Raw genomic sequence first — 26,944 nt, 5'->3', positions numbered from 1 at the left:
TTTAAAACGTAAATTAGATGTTTTATATACCGCTGTAAAATAAGAACATTGCTCACCAGCTAAACGGAGTAAAGTGCAAATACAAAAGCTGTAAATGAAGTGATTTTGTACGTGTTTTGAATGTTGCTTATACTTTTTGTTAAATAAAACATATTCAATTAAGACACTTTCTTTAAACTCAGTTTCATTAACCATAACAATTTAGTAAATATAACAATTAAAAAGTGATTTTGTTAAATATGATCATATGCCAAAGTGAGAAAGAATAAAGGAATAATCGATCGTCTGATTCAAGAAAACATTAAAAATCACTAAGTAATGATATATATATTTATCACACGGTAAATTCAGTATGTGAAATGAAGCTCTTTCCATGGTTTAGAAGGTAAATTATATTATCAGGTATATACATTTCATACAGCAGTAGGTTAATCATATGTATTCATGCTTTGCGCTGGTTCAGCTTCCGTGCTATCCAGTCAGTCCGTGCTCTGCATTACAGCTTCTCCAGTGCTATTCAATCAATGTATGCTTTTCACTATTGCAACTCTTGTACAATCTAGTTAATTTACATTTTGCACTAATACTGCTTTTACGTTATCCAGAGTAACGCCGTAGTTCCAAATAACCCATGTTTTTTGTTGTTCTTTTGTTTTTAGAATCCGATTGTATAAATTACATACTGACTGTGTGAAAGCGAAGTATATTTTAGACTGGAGTTATATTAAATAAAATAAGTTCTCTTCAACTAAATTATAATTTGAAAACCAAAACTTAAAAGTTACATAATATACCTCATGAGTTAGTTTATCCAAGGTCACAAAACTTTAGCAAAGTTTCTAAACAGAATTTAGGATATCAAAGTTTCCAGTGACTACTCTGCTATCTAGTAATACAAAGTTTTAAACGAAATGTGATTAAGTTTAGATTGTTTCTCTTGCCTGCTGTTAATGCATTCTTACAACTAAACCAAACTGTAATTGAAGGTAGAAGCAATATATGAAAACCAGTGATTTATTATAAGTACTAAACCATAAACATGTCACTAAATAATCAGACCTATAATAAGAATACCTGCCAAGTATTAGATTTCTTTAATTTTTATATAGTTTTTCACCAACCTACAAAGGTTCTTGAACATTGCTTTATCATAAACGTAATAGGGAATCATTTCCGCAGTTCAGGAAATAACTAGCTTTATGTTCTGCGTTGTGAAAATGAGCAAAATCCTTGACATAAATTATAGTGTTAAGTATGAAAGATAATATTTGTGATAATGATTTTAAATACACACGACAGTTAAGAAAAACAAACATTGAACAATAGTGGAAATTAAATAATTTTGTTTGTCTGACTAGATTACGGATAAAATGCAAGACAACCAACTATCTAGTATATGATCTTAGAATAATTTTAAAACGAATTTGATAAAAATCGAAATCAAAGTAAATCACCGATATGGAGTATTACCATTGTATTTCATCAGGGACTTTACTTGTTCAGTTTTGTTACATTTGTTTTTAACATTTCAAGACTGCCGATCAGGCTTCTCTCATAAACCTGATTTGAATTATTTAAAGTATAATGCCATGTTTATTACAGACATTAAGAAAAAAAAAATCGATTCTTACAACTTAATGTGTGCTTGACACTTAGGGACCGTTTTGAAATTAATGCAATACATAATACTTTCTGATAAATAACAGGACATTTAATGTTGCAAAGTTATCGAGAATTTCTGATATTTGTTAGTTGCTTTTCAAGAAAGCAATTGATTCCAAACACTGTCAATTCGATATTTAATAATTTTGTAGTAGGTGTCATTGTACGAAATAAATATAGGTTTTCCTGTAATTAGTTCTATATATTGTATATCCATTTGTTAAAGGAAAAAAAAATGACTGATTACATTTGTTTCGCTGCTGTTCAGGGAGTGGTTCAAACGTTCTTGATGAAAAGTCGACAGGTTCGCGTGGCAACCAAACACCCTACGTTAGTGGGTTCGGTATTTCGATAGTCCAACACAGCAGAGTAATAGGACGTAAATGTGGTTGCATGTTCACTATAGGACGTTTTGATTTACCGAGGAAGACAGAAAAACACACAGGTGATCATTAAAAGCAATTTCGTGTAAAGCAGTGTTAGATTGAGTATTGTTCTTAATGGAATTTGCAATATATATAAAAGCAAAAGAAAAAGCATAAGTTATAGTATCACAGATAATAAATTATCAGTAGAAATCACCTCAATGAAATCAATTTTTCAGCACAGAAAAACAGCTAAAGAATACAAATAATGTATGCAGTTCATTGTTTACAAATATACCACGTAATACTGGCTTCTCTTCTGTAGGATACATACGACTCATTCATATTATCATGAAATAAGTAGCTCATAGGTATTGACTTTATTTATGTCATCCATTCATGGGAAGAGTATGGCTTAGAATTAGCGACCCCGGGCTGTAAATCGGGATTTCGATTCTCGGCTCGTTGCCATAAAAACGCATTCCGCACTTTAAGGTCATGGGTTCAGTATAAAAATTACGGTTAAACCATATTATAGAATGAACCCTCTAGTCTATAATTTCATAACAAGGGACGGCAGGTAGTTCTTTTGTAGCTCTCCTCAAAACTTTGAAACAGATTCGTTCACTCAGTACTTTGTTAAGTGGCTCATGCATATGTACTAACTTACGAAGCTCTTCTATATTTTAAAACTTATGTATTTGGCTAATTTGTGTTGTATTTTGTGCTACTTTTCTCAAGAAGTTTTGCAAATGGTGTAATACACACACAAACACATACACATATGTACTAAAATATTAAAGAGAGAAAACAACATTCTCCAATCATGAAACTTTGTAGAATGGACGGTAACTGCCTGTTGTGGAGACACAAGTGCAGAGGACAACGTTTCTACACTTGTATCCCCACAACAGGCAGTTACCGTCCATTTTACAACGTTTCATCATGAATACTCTGCCTAAACAATCGATCAAAGAACATTCTCTAAGTATCAACAGGCCTATTCTTATCGTATTTCCATGTGAATGCCGTAGTGAGCTTCTATACATTTCCATGTACATAATAGTACCCCTATTTCCTCCGAATAATGTGATAATGTGTTGTAAAAGAAAATCGCACTGAACACGATAATATGGAATATTGACCTGGCCACCGAAATTAATCCAAACAGGACTTTTAAGTGAGTTTAAAACTCCAGACTAGCAATCCACAGATATCTTCATTGTGTTAAATGGAATCCACGAACTGCTCAGCAGAGTCGTAAATTAAAGTCTTGATTCTGGTAACACTTTAAGTGTTGAAACTGAGGTGAGGAACAACGTAATTCTTTTCTTTTCTTTCGCAGAAATCTTGAGAATGTATGAGCAGTTAAAGTAACACTCCAGCTGCAGGAAATTGTGGATGCTGTATCAGGGTGTGAGCTTCTTTTGATTGGATTAGAATTAATTTATTGACAACGATTAAGGTTAAAGCGAACACCTCCAAACAATGCTGTACTGTCTGTTACAGTGGAAGATTATAGAGCAGAACGTACGTCTTATTACAATAATACATCATCCTATAAAAGTGCCAAAATGTCCAGCATTTGTTATTGACAAATAACATTTTAACATTTAACCACTTCACATATTCGATCTCAATCTCATTTAATCACTGTGAGACCTTATGAAATGCAAAGTGAGGTGAAAGTCCCAAAATATCACTACATCTGAAGTTGTTTTGCAAGAGAAATGACGGACTATCCCACTTGATGTGTTCAAAAAGTTAGTGGCAACTATTAGTACTAAAATTCAAGCCGATATAGAGCCCAACTTCAGCAATGTGACACAATAACCTCTTCTCAGAGTACGCTATGGTGATTATTGTTGACACCATAAAACACAAACACAAATGACATAACAGAATTTAAACATTCTCAAAAATACGTTTACCTAAAAAACTTAATCTCTTATCGACCTAGCCAAACTGTTACTTACAGCTTAGTGTAGTAAACAGTTTAAGCTTTCAGCTGGGTAATGGGAGTTGATGCAAGCACACACACACACGCCTGTAACCATAAGAGATTTGCAGCTGTCTTAATTTCAGATAGGTGACTGATTATCATGCTGGAAAAGCATGATGAGATAAAATTAATTCTGCTGTTAATACAAAGCATGTATCAATTTACAATGACAGCATGTGGAACACATTGTGTAAAATTCTTTGAAGTGTGATTACAAACTTTTCGAATACCCTGTAATCAACTAGAATACAGCATGCTAATAGCATTGTAGCACCATCTCATGAGGAAATAGTGAATTACAATATTTATGACTCGTACGTACAAGATGAAGCGTTTTCAACAGTGCCAAATCGTTTTACGATAAACGGAAAACGTGCAGATTTCCGAAACCAGAGAATACAATTATATATGTAAAAACAGCTCGTTTGGGTTGAGAAAATATTTTACGTAGAGGAGCGAACAACGTTTCGACCTTCTTTGGTTATCGTCAGGTTCACCCAAACGAGCCGTTTTTACATATATATTTCTCTACAAGTGGGTTTTCTCGACATCACAGAGAATACAATTGTTTCTAGAAGAAACGTAAGCCTAAAATAGATTAATGAGGAAAATTATGATTATTTTCTATATCTCTCTCTCTCTCTATATATATATATATACATATTTTAATGTTGCGAAAATAATTATAAAACATTTTATATCGTATTTAATAATCACTGTTAATTCAATAACTAGTTCTTGTCATCTTCAGAAAATGAAATAGCTTGTGATTGAATCTGTTTGGTAGCTATTTTATTTACATAAGAGGAGAAAACTGGCAAAAATAACCTTCTGGTCTCTACTTATGGACGATATGTTTTACTGTGTACACTCTTCTGAAATCTCCTTACTGAAAGCACCAATCTCCATTGATTTTTTTATAATAAATATTCTTGATGTTTGAAATAATGAAACTGAAAATACATCTTAAATCAAAGGCGCGCATACAACATTATTTATAAAACACTGCTTTTGTAAATACCATTTTCATCCCTATTTTCTGATGCTCAGCTGTTATTCTGCAGACTTATAACGCTAAAAATTGGGTTTCGATACCCGCGATGAGTACAGCATAAATAGCCCTTTGTATAGCCTCATCTTTAACAGGAAGCAAGCAAATAACTTTCATAATTTTCTAATATGTTCTATTCTAGCTGTGAATTTTGTCATTTTGTTTTACACAGATATAAATTTGATATTGGCAGTTGCCGAAATAATTCTAATCAACCAAAGCATACAAAAATGTTAGCTTAGATAGAAGTGCTGTAAAGAATATGACCTTATGATATTTAGTTCAATTTTTAAGAAAAGTTACAACAAACACAGCTTGTAGTGGTGTTTTGTTGCTGACTAGCTGTGGATATATATTTAAGTAAAGATAACATTTTCTGTGGTTCAATAGATGTAAATCAAATATAGAAATTTCATATACTTACAATATATTTCAATAGATGGCGCAAACTTTATTAAACTATTCCCACGTATGGAAATATAAAAGCCAAATAAATGGTATCATATTCTATTGCTGTTGGCAGATTTATATTATAAGATACTTCTGAGTGACATCTAGCTAGTATATTACCATATAAAACCTCATGTTAACATCGTTAAAATCCACCTTCAAATCAATCTGAAAGCTAGTTAGTTTAAATTTTACCTGTTGTAGTGTTAGTAGTATTAGAAATCAAAATACACAAGTGTTTAACAATAAATTCATCACAAGAAGAATATTTACAAACAATAAAATATTAAAATGATTATCACAAAGAATCAACAAAAAACAGGTTATTACAAAATACTGTATACATCCTGAATGTTCAGGTTTTTTACATCTATCACACATTTCGGAATCAGAATAAATAAAAAATCTTTTCCTATGTTCAATGATATTAATCCTGATAATATGTTAAAACTATTTTGAATATAAGTTTTCAAAAGCATTAGTTTGTTTAGTATTGAGTTTTGTCTAAGCTTTGTGTAGCAAACTGAATCACTATATTTACCCCCGGCATACCCACTCGTAGAATGGCTTCGAGTTTTTCAAATACAAACTTTTAGCTCATATCTCCGTCATCTCTTGACCGATTTAAGATTAATTACAGATTTGGACTCTGGAGATCCAACTCTTTCGATTGATTTATTTGACCACGCCTTGTATCTCATTGATTAACTTATTTTTATCCTACCTAAAAGATTTCCAACTTGAGGGTAGGCTAGAGAAATCCTGATGAATGATAAATTCGAATCGAATGGTCCACCACTGGTATTGCGGGTACAGAAAAATATAGCTATCAAAAAGAGGAAAAGCTTTATTTATTAACTCTTTATTAATACTTTATTCCTGCCCAGAATAATTTCAATTGCTGAGGATTCCCTCTTGTTGTATTTCATTTGTTTAGTACAGAACTACACAGTGAGTTGTCTGCGTTTTGCATATTGCAAGTATCGAAAGCTTAGTTTTAGCATTATGAACTCCAGGAGGGACACTGTGTTACGAAGTGGAGAGGTATTTAATTTGGTTTGTGTTTTTTTTAATTTCGCGCAAAGTTACATGAGATCTATCTGCGTTAGTCGTCTCTAATTTAGCAGTGTACAACTAGAGGGAAGGCAACTAGTCATCACCACCCACCGTCACCTCTTGGGCTACTCTATTACAAACAGATAGTGGGATTGACTGTCAAATTATAACGCCCCCCCCCCGTCTAAAAGAGCAAGCGTTTTTCCTAACCACCTGGACACCGATTTAACTTGGTTTGTTTCTTTATTGATTTCAGCTATAATTAATTATATATGATTTAGTTAAAACTGTAAGCCACGAGTTAAACCCGTTTACTACAGCAAATTTATATAAAACCGGTTAAGAAATCACTTGTTCATTCTACACGGAAAATTAAACCTTGTGTTTTGTTATTTATTTACAATTTAGCTATATAAATATTATTTATAAAAAGGACTTGCTTTTTAATCTATTCTTACAAATGTAAATCTAGGACTATTAAATATTAAAAACTCTGCAAAAGTATTACAAATGTTGTTACAGATTGAAGGTGCTATTGAAATATATGCATAAAGTAAAAAAAATTGAATACTAATATGCATGTTTTTCTTGATATTCCAAGTGTAAAGAGTAATCTTTAATGGAATTTTAGAGTTTAGGTGAAGCATCTTTCCAACCATTCTTTAGTATTTTTATCTTTTATAAAGAAAATTAATTTGTTTAAAGAATTTATCAGCCATAATGTATACTATTATTTTTAATAACAATGCTGAAAAAAAATGTAATGTTACATGGTCTGTAAAATATATTTACAAAATAGACGACAATCAAATTGTGTACCAAATCATTCTCTAACTAAATATAAAATGATACAGGAACATAATATATCGGTTTTATCTTCAATAACTTGAAGAAATTGAATTATCAATTAATTGAACATACAGTTACGCTTTTCATGTCGTCGCTCATATACAAAAGATCTTCAGGTGGTGGTTTTTAATTTAATTATATTTGTCAATAGAGTGCAGCACATTCATTTAACTGCTTCACGCTTGTGCTTGGCTGAAAACGTTGGTTTTTTCTCGGAATGCAGCTTTACGTTGCTTCCGCTGTTCTTCCTCTTGACGTCGTTCTTCCTGCTCTGAGCGAATTTCCTCTTCAAACTGATTATGTTTCTTTTGTTGTTCAATCTATGAAACAGGAAGAATCAGTTATTACATGAAAAAAATATATGCTGTGTTCAAATACATTTTGTCTCGATAAAAACGCTTCAATTCCAGCACTCAGAAAAACATTCTTAGGCCTTTGTCTTTCACATTTATTTTTAAAAACGTAACATATCACAAAGTAATTTGTGTTACGTAAGTGTTCATATAACTGCCAAAATTCATCGATAAACATTAAATATAATTAATCCATAATTTATTTTCAGGAGCATTTTACTATTGTATATTGAGGGGGGGAAAAAGTATAAAACGACTTTATTTTTTGTTTTTGTTTTTTACTCTTGGTATATAACTAGTGGACCCATGGGCCTATGGCCCACATCTACAGGGCTGCTTTACTACAATTACTAAACACAAATGCACAAAAACTACTATTTTATACATTTTAAGTTTAATGAACATTGCCACTTATTTACGTGATCAAATGTAGATCAATGTCAAATTTGGGGTCAACTTTCGAGAATACCCGAGTTTCCAAAGGGTTTATGTGTCAGGTTTTACCGTTGTGCAAATCTCAGAGCCGAAAAGATTCGTTTGGCACCACTTAGAAGTTGATGAGCACAGTAGTTTAGGAAAAGTGGGTTTCCAGAACATTCCCGAGTACCCCAAGGGGTGAAAACTTTTATATTTCTGTAAACTTCGAGACTAAAACGATTCGTATGGTGCCATTTAAAAGTCGGTGAAGCCAGTGATTTAAGAGAAGTTACGTGACACACAAACATTGAATCATATTATATAGATAAATCCAGCAAATAAAAGACAAAAAAAAAAAGCAAACTATTCAAGATTTTCAATTGTGGAACCAGAAGAGATATTTACAGGAAACCGTCGTTACATCGACCTACTTTAGCTTCAAAGAAGTTCCTCGCTCCACTAACTCCTGCTTGATCTACATCAATCTCGGTCAACTTGGCCAACTGATTAAGTCCACTGTCAGCTGCGAGATCACCAGTTTGAGCTTTTCGGAAAATCAGGAGAAACTAGAAAAGAACTAACATGGTCAGTATACACGTTCTAAAACTTTTAAAGAAAAACAGATCGAGCATGAATCATCTAGATTTCCGACGGTTGTTCGTCTAAAAAAAATACATGAGCTAACACGATGGGAGAGAAGCATTCTTGTTCGTTAAGTGTTACGGCGGTACTTAGTTTCGTTAAACCTTAAAATACATTTTGGTAATCATAAAATAAGTTTTAAAAACTGTTTCTGGGATCAATTCTTTCACAACCGTCTCATCTTATAACATTTTAGCACCACTGAAATCCATTTTATCTCGGTCAACTCATAGTCATGATACTAAACTCCTCCTTATTTGGAATAACTGTCGTACATTTCTGTATATCTGAGTTGGGTCACCTCTTATTCTTCTCTAAATCCTACCTTGCCTTTAATTACTTCTACTTACCGTTACAAATCTAATACCACTGCGGTAAGTGCACTAATGTTTACATCTTACCTAGGTTATTTCTTACCTCTCTAAAGCTGATTTTTTTGTCCTGGTCTTCGTCCACTTCTTGGATCATTTCTTTCAAAGCTAGATGTGTCTGTGGCGCCCCCACGCTCTCCATCATCCTTTTCAACTCTTCAAAATCAATAAAACCGTCTGCCCCAATGTCATACCTATATTATGTTATTTACAACTAGTTAATTTTTTACAAAATATTGTAATCATACATCATAAAACAGTATCATACCTTGCTTTAATATAAAAAGAATTATTATCAAGCCAATCAGCAACTGATTACTCAAGGAAGAACATATGTGAGATTGAAAGAGTAGTATAACACCCGTATTGACAAATTTACCGTACTGAGAAATATTCTTTCAGTATTCACTAACAAGACAAGTTAGACGAAATGGCTCCATTAGTCAGTCGAGTGCTTGTGTATTACATAAATTAAGCATCTGTGTGTATTATTTGAAACATAAGTCACTGGTGAACTACTTGACAAACGTTTTATTAAATTAAACGTGCATCTGGATATTTTATATAAGTGAATATTATAGCAGCGACATCTGATGACAAATAAAGTATTCTAGGATTATGATGACGTAAAGAAAGTGTTATATACACAGTTCACTCGATTAAACACCTTAACAGTATTTGAAAAATAAACCGAAAATTCAAAATGTCACATAGGGTTAGATAAAAATCTTTACGTTACTTAAAAGTCTACCAGTACGCTCAACTAATTACAATTTACGCTTCAAAATTATATATCCTGTAGATTATTTATTTAAATATTCTTCTAATCGACTATAAACTAATCTTTAGTATTGTGTCATTAATTGAGAGATGAGAGATAAAGTAGAATTTGTACATCTTACGTCTAGTATTAAGTGAACGTATGTGCATAAGTACTTTATTTGGAATATCCCTAATAAAGTCCAGTCTTAAAAATGAGATAACGCGTTTTAAACTTTGTATACTTTTTATATATTCAGCAAAACAATTTCTGAAAATAAATAGCCCTCAAATACTTTATTTTGTTTATATTAACACAATTCTCAATGTTCTTTTTATTCCATTAGAGGATTGCACCCTGAATTCTAATGTTGTATGTTCCCCGGTTTACTGCTTAACCTTCAAAAAACAAATGTGAAAAAACCCACCAAAAAACAACTGGGCAGATATAATGTGCAGCCCGACATGGCCAAGCGTGTTAAGGCGTGCGACTCGTAATCTAAGGGTCGCGGGTTCGCATTCCCGTCGCGCCAAATATGCTCGCCCTTTCAGTCGTGGGGGCGTTATGTGACGGTCAATCCCACTATTCGTTGGTAAAAGAGTAGTCCAAGAGTTGGCGGTGGGTGGTGATGACTAGCTGCCTTCCCTCTAGTCTTACACTGCTAAATTAGGGACGGCTAGCACAGATAGCCCTCAAGTAGCTTTGTGCGAAATTCAAAAACAAACAATATAATGTGCAATACACACACTGAGTATTTCGAAGTAATTGATACGCATGCGTATATTTTCAAGTTCTACAACTGCTTCGTTAGCTCACTTGAACTTCGTCCCATATGTTGAAATCTTCCTGTCAAACAATGATAATAATGATTTGTATTAGACATGACGCTAAGTTTACAACATTGGTCAAATTACTCATATTGTAAAAAAACAAACAAAAACAACTGAGTAATAAACAACGTCCTGCTGGAATGGTGTGATTTTTGTATGACTCCTCTAGTCAAACTGCATGGTTATTCCGATGTATGATATTATACATGAAACTTACCGATTTTCAATGGATAGGAAGAGGAAGGAGCGATGGGATAGGGATCTATAACAGATTCAGGAGTTTGCTTAAAAAACGTTACAAAAGATCCTCCCTGCGACACTGACAGATCTATAAACTTTACATATATTTTAAGTTCTGCAGTGTAATCAGCAAAATCCATGTATACATGATGTTATCTCGAAATATTCACACCACAAGAATAGCTTTCTTTCTCTTGATTTTTTGTGAGTTTGTTTTTCATCCTTCGATATGCATGCAAAGAACGTGACACACAACTAACAAACTGTTGTGCTTCTCATGATTTTCGTTTCTTAATAAACACAAATACAAGTTAAAATATGTAGGGTTATCGTCGGCGCAGTTGTTAAACAACCATTACACGAACAGTGTTTATCCTCAGTCGTTTGATAAGTTTCATACAGGTTGATTATGTGACGTTGCAGTACCCTGGCGATAAGTTCTCATATCAATGAGTGATATGAAAAGAACGAAACCCTAAAAGAGCATACTTAAAATATCAGCACGGCTGATGTTAAACGAACGTTCTTGAGTTGCCATAATTTTCTGTAATAACATACTTAGGTCAAACAGACATATAATGGTCTTCTTGTTTTCAGTTACTTATATACTAATTTTGCTTTGTTATTCATGGTTATTCGAATAACTAAAACAAGTTTAACACTTTTCAAATGATGTGTAACACACGATAAATGAAGGGTTTCTTCCTAACTTTATATACCGTCACTAGTTTACTCTTAATATAGAAGTTGTTTACAACGTTACTACTGAGCCCTAATTATATTACTATTGGAAATTTGGAACATTGTATTCATACTAGTATTGGTAATAGCATTATTACACTGCTTCTGTACTTCTTTTTACAGAAATGTTTCTGACATGACTCTGACATTCTTAAATATCTTCCCCCTTGCCTCGCTGACTGAACTGTACTTAAACCTAAGATCATATAACCCTAAAATAGAAGTTCGATCCTCGCATTAAGAAAAGTGCAGACACACAATTGTGTAGTTTTGCGTTTCAAACATAAACAAGTGCCAAAACACCAAAGGTTTTGCTAGAGTAATGTTTTAATGCTACTCTACTGTCCTTACAGACGAAATGCCTCTAACATTATTTTAATGGGATTTGGGGTGACCTATTAGTTAGCGTGCTGAACTATGAATCTGAAAATTCTCAGTTTGCATCCTGTTGTTGCATAATCGTGTTCCGTACTTTGAGGCTGTGGATGCATTCTAAGAATAATAGTTAAATCCTATTATTCGATTAGAGCAGCCAAAAGTTGACGGTGAGTACTACTGAGTAACTACCTTTCCTCTAGTTTATTATCTCAAAACTAAGGACAGTGTGTGTGTGTGTTTTCTTATAGCAAAGTCATATCGAGCTATGTGCTGTGTCTAACGTTGTAAATCCGAAGACTTCCGCTGTCCCAGAGGGTGACACTAAGGACAGTTAACTCAGATCGCCTTTGTGTAGCTTTATGTAAATATCTGAAACGAAAAAAAACACATAACTCTCTCTTAACATGAAATATTTCTAACCTACAACCCCCAAAGATTTTGAAAGAACATTTTTATAATGCTATTCTACTTTACCTTGTTTGTTTTTGAATTTCGCACAAAGCTACTCAAGGGCTATCTGTGCTACCCGTCCCTAATTTAGTAGTGTAAGACTAAAGGAAAAGCACCTAGTCATCACCACCCACCGCCAACTCTTGGGCTACTCTTTTACCAACGAATAGTGGGATTGACCGACAAATTATAACCCCCCACGGCTGAAAGGGCAATCTACTGTACCTAAACACAAACTATTTTTAACATTAACCTAGTGTCCTTGACGAATTTGCTGTAGTTGTTTTTCATATTATCTTACTATCCTTTTTTATGAAAAAGTGTTAACATTATTTTACTGTTATTATACTTTAAATACTTAATATATGGTTTATAGAAAGAAAACCATATAGAACTTTCCGTAAAATTTTGTGACTGAATGTTTGTTTTTTAATAACATAGTTACAAAATATGTTCATCAAATATCTCAGAAGATACATCATGTGAGGAATATCAAGATACTCTGAAATCACCACAACCCTACGTACCTGAGTGAAGTCAAAGCGCACATCTCATGACCTTTTACAAAATGTCATTTAACATGATATTATGTATTCTATGTCAGAGTTACGAATTACTCATTTTTACCTACCTTAGTGATTTAGTGACATTTTGTGGTAGAGGAAAGTGAATGCCAGAATACACGGGAGGATATTGAAAAAAAAACTATAGATATTCATTTCATAGACCCTAGAGATTAAGCGTATGCAATGCACGAATCCTACAATGAACAATGATATTTTTATTCTTCACGTAAACATCAAATTGAACTCTGAATCACAATTACGTCATCAATTAACAGACATATCTTTAGTACAAATACGTTTGTAAATACATCTGACATTTGTTTCTTGTTTTACATGTTACTACAAGTATGCTCATTTACATACATACACGTAGTAAATGTGCACATCCGGATAAAATATCCTCCATTATCAGATTAAAAATGAAAATTAGACGTTTTAAATACACGAAAATGTTTCGTCAAAATCCAGTGACACATACCATTCAAATGACGTAAACAACCAAATCTTAAACACATACCATTCAAGTGACGTAAACAACCAAATCTTAATTTTCTCATATAGATAATAGTTTCCGAAACAACAGACATCTTTTGTAGATACTTCCAAAAGTCTTTCTCTGATTTTTAAGTCACACCCTTTTTCTTAAGTGCTCACAAATCAGGGTTTGTATTATCTAAAACTGCTCATAAGGTGAACATGTTTGTTGCAAGGCCATGCAGTACAGGAAATGAGAAAGCAGTAGGACTCGTTCTTATATGTCTTTACATATTATCCACTTTTCACCTTCATTATTAGAGAAATCAATTTAATAACCCTTAAAATAATTTATTTATTAAGATAAACACAGATTATTTCTAATTTTCTGGCGTTATTTTTATTAATTTTTCTTTTTCTTTATAAAAGTATACTAAACATATTTATTGGTCATTTTACAGTATAAATAGATCGCTTTAGTATCATGCATGATCCGCTCAAAGAAATAGTTCATTGTTCGTTCATAACCAGATTTAACTATTTACGTTTCTCAATAAACCCCTCCAAGAGTTTTCACATTATAAGACTTCTATTTCACCGACAGTAGTTAGACCAAATATTGGAAACACCTCACTTTTCAACTTAGAAGCTTTGATATTTCTAAGAGGGATCCATAACTTAACTTGCATACATTATTCTATATCATTGATTTTGTCTGTTTACTGGTAGTATATAAGAAGGGCTCGACAAAAGGCATGCACAATTTCCAAAAAAAGGTAAGATTGTAGATGAATTTCTATCTAACCTCTCAGTTAGAAAAACGCCTAAAATAGTGAATGAATCTCGAAGAACAGTATCAAAAGTTATGTCAGTATAGAAAATAAAGCCATTTCTGTTTATTTATTGTTAAACACAGGGTCTTAAAACGGGCTATCTGTGCTGTGCGCATCATGATTATTGAAACCCGGCTTTTAGCTTTATACCTTCAGACCTACTACTAATCCATTGGAAACAAGCCAACTTAAGAAAGCATAATGGTGGTCAAAACCTAACCTTGCTGGCAGTGACAGACGCGCATTAACTCAAGAAGCGAGGGAGAGACAAAAATTATAACACTTAACATTAGCATATATCAACTAATCTCTTAAAATAACTCGAATAAAACTGGATAAAATGGAGAAAACAAAGCAAGATGGTGTCAAAAACAAAGACAGCTGTACTTAAAATCAAAGAATGAATATGGTTTGGTCAGAATAATTATATTTTATACGTTTCCTATCCAACAAACGAGTTCATGCGAGATGAACTTCAAACAACTTTGAAGGTCTTATGTCATCAGTTAAAGATGGCAGAGGTTCTGTTATGGTATTGGCAGCTTTTGATCGGATTACGTTAAGGCCTGTGATCTCAGTGAAAGGGAAAGTAACAGCAAATCTTATTGCAAACCATGTTATTAACCTGTGATTATCACTTTATTTCCAAATGGATTTGATCTGTTTGAAGAAGACATTGCACCAACTCACAATTCCAGAATTGTTAAATATTGGTTCAAAGAACATGAAGGAGAGTTTGGACACATAACTTGGACACTAATGTCACAGTCACTAGATTTAATGTCTGTGTTGTCAGTTCTTGGAATCAACCGTCGAAGGAAGAAAATCTCCTTTTGCAACATTATTTCAAAAACAACAATAGAAAAAAAGACTTAGATCGACGAATGGGCAAAAAAATATATTTTTATAATGAACAGCATCTTGTTTTATCAATTTCACGTCATGTTACTACCCTATTGTTTGTTTGTGGTGGACTACATATAATTAATTAAATTATATAAATTAACAGATGTTTCCATTACTTTGCCCAATCCCACTGAACAGTAACGTCAACCTGTATCTTGTTTTATCATTTCCACGTCATGTTACTGCCCTATTGTTTGTTTGTGGTGGACTACATATAATTAATTAAATTGTATAAATTAACAGCTGTTTCCATTATTTCGCCCAACCCCTCTAAACTGTAACGTCAATCTGAGTGCCTATTAATACTTACCTGCAACAAAAGGAAAACAAAAGTTTATACTTTTGAAAAATTGAATTGATTTTACTTCATTAAGTAAATATATAGTTCATATAGTTAAACAAAAAAGAAACTAATTTGTAGACGTTCCATCTTAACAAAGCTGCAAAACTATTTTTAAATATACTTTCCATCTTATATCTTGGTTTCATTTAGTGTTATACTAACGAATAAAATCTCTGACATCAGAAATAAACTTTAAAACAAATTTATTCATATATATTTCATACAATTTGTATGTTATGTTTAGTTTATTTTTAGGAGGTCACCAATCTTGGAAATTCATGTAAATAATGCAAAGCACAGTTTATCTTGTAGATATTTTCAGAAGAGTGTACTGAATCTGTGTTTATCGCGATATTATCTAACCCGATAGCAACAGATGACAATACAAACGCTGACAAACATTGTTTAAAAGCGAAAAGTACACGGTCAAATAACTGTTTTGCTCAGTTAAATGGTTTTATCTCGATTATATGTCTTTACTCAAAGAATTTTCTAGTACGAAGATCAAACTCCATGTAACAGTCTACGATGCGGTCCGTGCTCGTTCGAAGATAATGTACAGTGCAAGACCTCTTCAGACCACAGGTTTTGTTGGTTTTGTTTTTGAAGTTTGCGCAAAGCTATTCGAGGGCTATCTGCGCTCAGACCAAAGAGTATGGATGACGTATTATTGTATTTATTCCAACTATGCTAGTAAACAGAAACTTATAAAAATATTTTTTATCATGATTAACGTCACAAAAACTACCTATAAATAATAAATCATGCTTTGCCAGCAAAAGAGATTACGTACCAGAAAAACTGAGAACTACTTTATAATGTGTCTGTGGATCCCACCGAGTGAAATCGAACCGCTTATTTTAGCGTTTTAAATCCGTAGACATACCGCTGTACTAGCGGGGGCCTGTTTTATAATCTCAAAACTAAGGGATAAACTCGTATAAACTTCGTGTACGATGTATGTACTAAAATTATTTGGTAACTGTAGCATAGTTTAGGGTAAAAAAAATTAAAGATGGATATTGGAGGGATTGAGTCCTTGACCTCCTCCATTTGAAGCATGTACTGCCCCATCTGAACTAAATCGCATCCTTCTTCCCGTGACACATCTGCAGACTTAAAACACTAGAAACCGGGTTTCAATACCTGTGGTGATCAGAGCACAGATAGCTTATTGAATAGCTTTGTGCTTAATTTCAAACAAATAAAAACTAAAACCTAAAGATTTTTTTTTATATGTGCAGCATTATTGGGTGGAATACTATATATTAGAAGAGTATATGTTTTAGATAGATAAATCCTTTAAAAATGCTGTTGTTCTATTATGTAGCTGGACAAGAATGAAACAGAAACCTACTAAGCAGAATATGTAATTATATATAGATTTAAGGTAAAGAAGTGTGAAAACATGGAATGTTTCTGTACATAAACACCTTTTTTTTAAATAATCACCATTTTTGACTAAAATCTTAAGATTTTTCATTGATCAAATTCTTGACAAAGCAGCATTATGAAATAGTGAACTTTTAAAACGATGGTATCTAGAAATGTAAAACCCAACTGTATTCGTTTTCCACTACTTTACTTATTTATTTTCCTCCCGTAATAGTATGCAATCTCTTTTTTTAATCTCCACTAAAGTTTTACCAAAGTATTAAGTACTCTATAACCAATGACAAAAACTGGGTAATATTTTATTCCACGAGAAGAATTCCCGGTGGAACAACGGTATGTCTGTGGACTTACAACGCTAAAAACCGGGTTTCGATATCTGTGACGGGTAGAGCGCAGATAGTCCATTGTATAGCTTTGTGCTTAGCTTCAAAACAAATAAACCCCTAGTAGGTAAACTACTGTCTCATTCTTCTTGAATTGTTTTCACTGTTTCGTACCTTCCATTAAATATTTAATCTCGTTGTAGTATGGAGTCTATCTTATTATTATCAAAATAATCACACTCTTGACACTACTATTGTAAATGTTTCACTTTAGTTAAATTATTTTGGATTATTCAGTTTAAAAAGATTCTGAATATAACCAACTTAATAATAAAGAGATAGTTTTATTTCTTTACTTTAAATACTACAAAATAGCTCTCCTAATATTCATTAAAAGAACTAAGATTACGGTAGATGCTTAAACATAATTTTTTTTTATTTTTCCAAATCTATTTTTCACAAAACGTACAGAGTTTACCATGTTACCTCGTTGAAACATGGAATTAACAATCCTACCTTTTAATTAACAAATTCAACGGAATATTTTACTGCTTCATATTCAATGAACTTACTGATAGTTTAAATTATCAATCGCAAAATATCCTAATGTACTAGCGTTTTATATGACACAAAATGTTTCCTAAACTATCAAGAGCTTTCTTCTCAACAAGACACTCCAATTACGTTACGCAAAATATCCTTGTAGTTAAGAAACAATATAAACGGCTAACTTCAGAAACATAGCTAACAACAATATATTTACCTCAAATAGAAAATGAAACAAAAAAAAAACACAAGAATCTTGAAAAGCCGGAGTATGATAGGAAAGAAAAGAGAGACGTAATAGACAAAGTTAATCCTACCTAACATTAATTTTATATAAACTACAAATAAATTCATTAAAATAAAACTGGGATAAACGATTACCGTATAAATAATGCGTTTAGCGATACCTGCTTATTCATAACACTTCAACACCATAGAAAATTGTAAAAACGAAAGTGAAAAATTAAACAACTGACAACAGTTAACCTGTTTAAAATTTTGATTCGTTATTTAGCCCAAAAATGTGCCAAAATTTAATGTTGGAACTATGTGAGATCGTTAGATAAAGAAATACATACATTCACATTAAATTCAAAGTTACTATAAGCTAGTGTAAAACAAATTTATAAGTGAATAGCAACACGCAGGTTATTATTTAATCACAAATGTAATTGAATCATACGTTATAAAGTTTATTTATTTTGAATTTCGCGCAAAGCTACATGTAGGTTATCTCGGCCAACCGTCCCTAATTTAGCAGTGAAATACCAGAAAAATAGGCAGTTAGTCATTACCATCCACCGTAACTTCTTGGGCTACTCTTTTACTAACAAATAGTGGGATTTGCAGTCGACATTATAACGCCGTCACTGCTAAAAAAGCGAGCGACTTTGTTGGGATGGAGGAAGATGTCAAACTCGCGACTCTCAGAATGTAGTCAAGCTCTCTCATCACCTGGCCATGCCATATGTTAAAGCAAATGAAGTAGCAAATGAAAATGAAAAAAACAACAGAATATAACACTTTAAATGAAGAGTTGCTGTTAAGTTTTCAAAAACTTATAATTAAATATTCAATACGACGTAATAGTTTGTTCACAGACTAACATTCCTACTAAGAGACTGAAATGGCATGCATGAATCGCTTTAAGCTATCTTTTAATGAAACTTTGTTTGTTTTTGAATTTCGCGCAAAGCTACTTGGAGGCTATCTGCGCTAGCCATCTCTAATTTAGCAATGTAAGACTAGAGGGAAAGCAGCTACTCATCACCACCCACCGCCAACTCTTGGGCTACTCTTTTACCAACGAATAGTGGGATTGACCGTCACATTATAACACCTCACGGCTGAAAGGGCGAGCATGTTTGGTGTGACCTGGATTCGAACCCGCGACCCGAGTCGACCGCCTTAACCCACCTGGCTTAATGAAACTTATGAAGAAAAACTGAAATGAAAATATTAAATAACAATTTTTGAAGTAGAAATAAACATTGAAAGTATAACTCAGGGTGTGCTACAAAATCATTCAGCTTGGACTAAATTGTAAACTCTTCAAAAACATGTACTTAATACTCATGTATACTTTAGATCCATGTTTTACGCTCATCGGTCCGTTAAGACCACCTTGCTAGTTCGTGCGATTTCACAAAAACAAAATAACAAACAAGAACTGATAGAATATTCGTATGTAAATAGTAATGGGTTTTTCTTGGAATTCAGTGGTCTGCGACAGTTTAGGAAGACAGCAAGTAGATTTCTGATATTAAAAATGACATAAACGCCGCTCTAGATCGTTCTAGTCTCTCATAGATCTGTAATCCTTAAAATTAACATGTTCGGGTAATTTTAATTCAAAATTTGCATGAAGCATTCGTTTTTGTACGCTACATTGTTTAAAAGTCTACGAGACTGAAGATGAAGCACACGGATTCCCTCGACATTGAAAGGCGACCGCCCTTGTTCGATTCTAAACAGAATTGTATGAATGATAAGTAATGTTAGCGAATAAACTTAGAAAAAGGCTTATTAAAAATCATAAACCTGAATGTGAAACTTATTTAAACTCCAGTGTTAAACGAAGTTCGTAAAATTACCAAAAATAGAACTACAAAAGTGTTAATAAAACCAAATAATAAGAATGCCACAATATTTTAAAATTCGATTTATTATAAGGTCGTTTTAAAAAGTATTTAAATAGTAACTATAAATTTGTATTAAGTTGTTTGGTGTGAACTAAACGTAGTTTTATTGTTAGTATAAATGACTTTTTTATTAACTTCACGTGCGGATCGTCTCGCAGAAAATGAAAAATTCTGAGCAAAGGACTGTCTCTTCTCTTTAGTATGAACATTACCTATATTGAAAATATTTGTTAGCTGTCGAAGATTGAGACATTCTGTGAAAATAATTAATATTTTATAGTAAAGTAATATTAATAATGTTTGTTTTATTCAAAACTAACATTAAACTTTAACGTTGCTGTACAACGCGAATATGAATGTTGTGTTTGTTTGTTTTTGTCATAATTGTGCTTCTAGTTTAAGAAATAGTGATAAATCATATTTTGATCATAAATTCTTTCGTAAAAAAGTGATACAGTTCTCATTTTCCCTAAACAACAAAATACGACTCTATTGATAATATATCTATTTAAAAACGTATTAAACTCACTTACAAATATTAAAGTAAAGTGTATTTTATTTTTGAATTTAACTTTACTAGACACGCATTACCTAAAACTATATAACCTGCCTATAGACAATAATTAGAGCTGTTTTTTTTTATTCCTGATTACTGGTTTTCGTGATTTGGTCAATTATTACGATGTTTTTTATTTTTTAAGTCGTGTAGACTTTCATAATAAAATCTTATATCCATAAATGGTTTATTTTTTCCCCTAATACCATGAGTTAATTAAATCAGTTAACACATTAGAAATATGTGTTTTAATAGAATAAATACCATTTTAATTTGTTCGTTATACATTCTGAAAAATTCCAATGTATTTTTTAAAACTTCTATAGGCTGGACTGAAATGGCAAAACATAATTTAGAAACAGGAAATATTCCATAAGAAAGTAAAGGTACTTTTTTGTAAATTACCGAAGAAAAATAAGTAAACTGTCTGACATTCCATTTAAAATCCATTGACAGTTGGCTACATTGTAAAATTTTGGTCAATACAGATATTAAAAACAATATAACTTTAAGTTAACACTTAAGAACCAAAAATTGCAGTTTTTACAAAACAAACCAAAAAACATGCAGCTTATTTTGTGAATGTAAATTAACAAGCGCATTAATCCGATTTCTCAACATTGCTACTCACTGTTTACAAATTCGAACTTAATAACAATTATTTCTCAAACTATAAATGATCATCGGAATGAAAAAAAAATGCTTATGTTTATATTATTGATGTGAAAAGCACTGTAATTCACTGCTAGAGTATACAAATATAACATGTTTATTGGCAAAGTTGGAACTGCTGGACGACTAAATGTTATATAATTAATTTGATTAAATACGTAAGGTTCTTGTTTTGAATTAAGTACACAGTTACACAATGGGCTATCTGTTCTCTGCCCACCACGGGTATCGAAACTCGGATTTTAGCGGTGTAACTCCGCAGACATACCGCTGAGCCACTGGGGAGCAAATAGGTAAGGACACAGAATAGCCTACTTCCCGAACTTTAGTTTGATCTATTAAAAAATATATAGTTATTAACATACATTTTCTCCGAGTATTTTAAAAAGATAGTTACTTGTATATACTGTCAAAAATGATTTAACCTTGGTATTTTTTGTGATATTTTATACACTGTGGGTTTCTAAACGCACATATATTAAACAAAAACAACTAGAGTTTGAACTCACTGAAAACATAAAATACACATTTATAACAAAAACCTGTGTCGAAGTACCAACATAATACGGTAGCAATTTAAAACAAAACAAAAAGGGGTGGTTATTTTACCTGGTTAAATTTAATGAAACTTAATACTCAAACGGACCTACAAACAGCAGAAGTGAAACTTCGTATATTTTCCCAAAGAACTAAGAAAGTTAGGCCAGGCATGGCCAGGTGGGTTAAGGTGTTCGACTCTTAATCTAAGGGTTGCGGGTTCGAATCCAGGTCGCACCAAACATGCTTGCCCTTTCAGCCGTGGGGACGCTATAATGTTACTATTAATCCCACTATTCGTTGATAAAAGAGTAGCCCAAGAGTTGGCGGTGGGTGGTGATGACTAGCTGCCTTTCCTCTAGTCTTATACTGCTAAATTACGGATGGCTAGCGCAGATAGCCCTTGTGTAGCTTTGCGCAAAAAACAAACAAAGAAAGTTCTAGTGCAAGTCATGTGTTTTACCGGTTTGTGCTTGTCAAATACGTCTCTCAAACAATATTACCTCTTTTGTCTTTCAATTACCAGTTTACCTCACTTCAAAGTGGAAATGTTTATAAAAGGTTAAGGATAATACACTTAATATAAATAAACAAAAAGAACGTTAAAAGGTACGTTATGAAGCTACATAGTAGGTCAACGTTCATTCAAGCACACCAGAATGTTGTCGACATCCAGTCTGGTGATCGACGTCGCTGTGACTAGCTGGTGCAGTTAACTCAGTGCATTCTTATATATATATATCGAGAAACGTTTAACGTAAACTGGTGTGACTAAAAGCCTGATGACGTCATTACAGCAGTGTAGATGAGTCATTTTTACAACAGCTGAATATCTTGGGTATAAATTAGAATGTGCAAGTTACCCAATACAACGAGGAATTCTTGGATTGAATGTAAATATTTGTACAAAATGAGAATAAAGAGGGAACGTCTCAGTAAACACTAAAAGAAATCGAAATTGGAAAACATCATGGTACTTTGATACTTAATCTCATAAGGTAGCTTCTTCACCGCGTGCAGTTATATATGTACACACACACACATATCACGTGTGTGTGAACATGAAAGGTAGGACATAAAATTTTCCAACAAAGAAACACGCAGCGACAGGTAACATAGACAACCCTTGTTTCGTGATTAATCTCTATTTTTGTGAACACCAATAATGTTAAAAATACATGTAGGTTCAAGAAGTCTTAATATAAATGAGTAAAATCCCTATAGCGCTTTCAAAAGGTAGACCTTTCTTCTTCTTCCAAACTTGCCCCTGAAGAAGAAAGGTCCACGTTTCAAAAGCGCTCGCGTTATAGGGTTTTTATTCATTTTTGTGAACTGATTTATTCTCCTCGGTTGACTCAGCAAATACCCCAATGTGGGTTTGCTAAAAGAAAACACACACACACAACACTGAATTATTCCTGTATTACATACGTTCAAAGAGTCTAACACTAACATTTATTGATGTAAATACTGAGTAATTCATCATGAACAATAACTTGTTGTGCTATTTGTTATTGTTTTTACTGTTTGGGAAAGGGGTCACCGTAACATATACTGTGTGTGTGTGTATATACATTTGTTTGCAATTGTAGACTCCCTATTCAAGAAAACATATTAGTGACTTACTGGATAGGTAGGATTCATGGGAGGGCTTCGAGTATGACTGTATGGATGGGAAGGTTGTGGAAAAAATTAAAATCTCTTAACGTATTTTCTCTTGAGGAAAGAAAGGTAAGTAGTTTAACAGGGGTACCAACAGAATACAGGCCTCTGATTTCTTTGTATTATATTCTGGGTAAAATATGACGAGAGGGTACAATTTTAAGACTTAAAAAAGAGACTAAGGATAATTTGATTTTCCTAACAGGGTGACTGAGTTAAGGAACGAATTGTTTGCAGTTGTATAGATCACCATTCATTGAAGTTTAAGAGAAGATAAGAATTTGTAATTTCCTGAAAATTGGACGGTGGCTTTAATTTTCCACTTTTCTTAAGGAAAGCAATCAAAAGTCCAAATAGCTCCAGGTGACTATAATTTGAGTCATACGAGTTCAGTTTTTCTTTTTCAGAAACGAATTCTAGATTTAAATTGTTGATACCGTTGTCCCAGTAGCACAAATAGCACAAACGCTGGCTAACTTTTCTATTCAGTTCTAAAACAATAACACCCAGAGATAAGTTTTAAATAAAAACAGGTAGATACTAATAATTTTATAAAAGAAACAGTATAATTATTTATTGGTATTTAGTTCTAATACATAGCTTTATAAGTTTGTAATATGATGCTTGGAAAATCGTCAAGAACTTTCAATGAAACATCCTACAAATAACTAATGAAAATGTTTATTAATATACAATTTGCACATAATTCCCTTTTTTGTTTAAAACCTGATTTAGTTTATTTCCAGTTCCTTTCGTAGGTCACTAAACAGTTAGAAAAAGACAGAAAAGACAAAATAACAATAGCAACAAGAATCTCTTAATTAACTTAATAAGTTGTGAAGAGCTTGTAATGGATAAAATGCAAATAGCCGAATGTTGCTTTACGCCAACACAAACAAATAAAAATAAATTCAATTTTAAGAAAAGTTTACCCACTAAGACATAGTATATATTCAAAAATATTAATCACCATGTGTATCTGTGGTACTTACTTTTTGAATGTCTTCTCATATTCTTTGATTTCCTTCCTAGAAAACTCTGGAAATTCGGTGTAAGGGTTAAACACTTGACGCAAAGTAGACTCAGGGACAGGACTTCCTTCTTCCCGCTCATTGAAGGCTTGTCGACGGGCTAGTTTTTGTGCTAGCTCAGAATCTGCCATTGTTTGAATAAAATACTTTTACAGTGACAGAACAAATCTCTAATATAAAGTTTAAGTGTTAGGAGACGAAGTTACTCAGTCAAACTGCATGAAGAAAGGGTTCAGTTTCGTCTAGAAGCAACAGGTCACTTAGTCTAACCACGTGAGGTATATGGTCTTTAACATCAAATCGTTTCCTGCGCCAGTTCTCTGCGTACATATTTTATAATAGAACGGATAGATAGCGCTGTTTATCAATTCTTCAAGACAACGACGTATGATAACTCGTTTGATTACGACATTAAAGGAAATAGAAAAGTTTGGAACCGCAATCTGAATCACAGCAAAAAATAAATAAATAAAAATGATTTTCCTCAAAACAAGAATTATTACCAATGATAATACTCGTGAAAGTACTTGTTCAGTTATCCAAGATTTCGTATTATCATGATTTACTTCGATGTCAGGATTATTCTGTTACACAAAAGACGAATTGTGACAAATTATCTACGAAATTAATTACATTTAGTTGACCTACGTTGACTCAGCACACTGAATTCTCATAGCTTAAAAATGAAAGATTAGCGCTCAGGTAACTTGTGTTTGTTGCTTTATTCGTTTGTTTACAACACTCGATTCTATTCTCATTTTACCAACAGTTGTAAACGTTGTAGGTGATTCTTATACAGAAAACCAAAACAAAATGACTGACCAACATTTCATGTAACTTAAAACAAACAATTATAGCTTTGATAGACTAGGTAATGTGTAGAAATAAGCTTATTTGGAAACCATTGAAAATTAAAGATCGAAACCTTACAATGACGCCGTCTATAATATCCCACTGTTTTTCCCACGGTAATTTTAATTCACTGTTTGCTACCATATTAGTTACACCTGTAAATTCAGTACAACCGTCAATAAATCAATGAAGTAATCAAAATTTGATTCATATTATATAAGATACTTCAACAACGTCATATAATTTTAATGACGTCATTTACAGCACATGCTAAACTGAGAGCTATCTGACAATAACTTGCATGTTGACAACTAATTGGTGTTAATTTGACTGCAGAATATAACTTATCTGAAACTTATTAAGTAGATGCGTTCTTATAAATTCTGAGCTTTGAAAGTGATATTTACAAATATGAAATTAAAAATGTAATAAGTTTAAACATTATAATTCATATGTTTCCAAAATTGAAAAGTTTTCTTTGAAATGGATATTTTATGTTTGTTTGTAATCAAGAACAAATGATCATCTCTGCTGTACCAAACACGGGTATCGAAACCCGGTTACTAGTGTTGAAATTCTGCAAACATACCGTTGTGCCACGTTGGGGAAACGATATTTTATGTTTTATTCTACTCCTAAATTATGAGACAACACGTTCATGTTAATCAAAAGATAAATATTGTAACAACTCCAAGTTATCACCTAATTACCATCATTTAACAAAAATAAGTTTATTTGTAGTTAAGGGGCAGACTTTCTTAAATGTCCATTTTTCAACTTTAAAGCGTTGAATAAACTATTCTCCTATTACTGTGATTTATAAAAATTCTTGAAAATATAACTACTGAGAAAGACTTGCCCAAAATCTAGCACTAGGGCTACATTCTGTCATGTTTATCAAGGTGGATAATAATATTATAAAAATACAAATATGAAAACCATCACCGAAATGCCTACTACCTATAATGTAATCTTTGCTACATTTCTATAGTAAATCCAGCTATAGCAGGCTAATAAGAATAGTTATTTTATATTAGACTACTTCCACGGGTCATAAACGTAAGCTTTTATTATAATGTGGCATTATACTAACAAGTGCAAACCATAAATAAGGAGTTGAATTAAACTAGTGATCTCCTGTAACCATTATGTGAACTCTCACCATGTTCCTAATTACCTGTGTTTATATATAGACTGGAAGTTCCCCTGTTGCCATTCTCTGGGTCTGCTTTCTTGATATCTTGAGTGGTGTTACATTGTTTACAACTGCCATCCAAGTGGTTCTTGGTCTAGGGGTGCTGGTCCTACCCACAAAGTCTATGAATCCTCATTTACTGTGCAGTTCCTCATCGATGTTGGCTAATAAGCTGGCTGACTCATCTGGACACCTGTTGACATTATTGTTGCTGTTGGAGCATCACACCAGAAGTTCGTAGCCCCTATGATGGTGGTGTTCTCTAGAAATCTATCTGATTTGATCAACCTTTAGG

At 32.8% G+C, this 26,944-nt stretch overlaps 1 protein-coding gene across 2 annotated transcripts; it reads right to left on the bottom strand.

Annotated features, from left to right (window-relative positions):
* Window positions 1-5,510: 5,510 nt before the first annotated feature.
* On the bottom strand, window positions 5,511-24,942 carry LOC143223069 (EF-hand domain-containing protein D2 homolog). 2 transcript variants are annotated; one of them, XM_076450486.1, is made up of 4 exons: window positions 24,564-24,942; window positions 9,265-9,412; window positions 8,637-8,771; window positions 5,511-7,755 (listed from the first exon to the last, which is right to left on the bottom strand). In XM_076450486.1, the coding sequence occupies exons 1-4, from the start codon at window positions 24,731-24,733 to the stop codon at window positions 7,612-7,614; spliced, it is 597 nt and encodes a 198-aa protein (XP_076306601.1). In that variant the 5' UTR covers window positions 24,734-24,942; the 3' UTR covers window positions 5,511-7,611. The 2 variants fall into 2 exon arrangements, with proteins under 2 accessions (XP_076306601.1, XP_076306600.1); XM_076450485.1 differs by having other exon boundaries at window positions 8,611-8,771; window positions 24,564-24,934.
* Window positions 24,943-26,944: the final 2,002 nt, after the last annotated feature.

This window comes from Tachypleus tridentatus, chromosome 8 (genome assembly GCF_004210375.1).
Source record: "Tachypleus tridentatus isolate NWPU-2018 chromosome 8, ASM421037v1, whole genome shotgun sequence".
NCBI classification, from domain to species: domain Eukaryota; kingdom Metazoa; phylum Arthropoda; class Merostomata; order Xiphosura; family Limulidae; genus Tachypleus; species Tachypleus tridentatus.
Note: the sequence above shows the minus strand (reverse complement) of the source record. Positions and strands in the feature narration are given on the sequence as shown.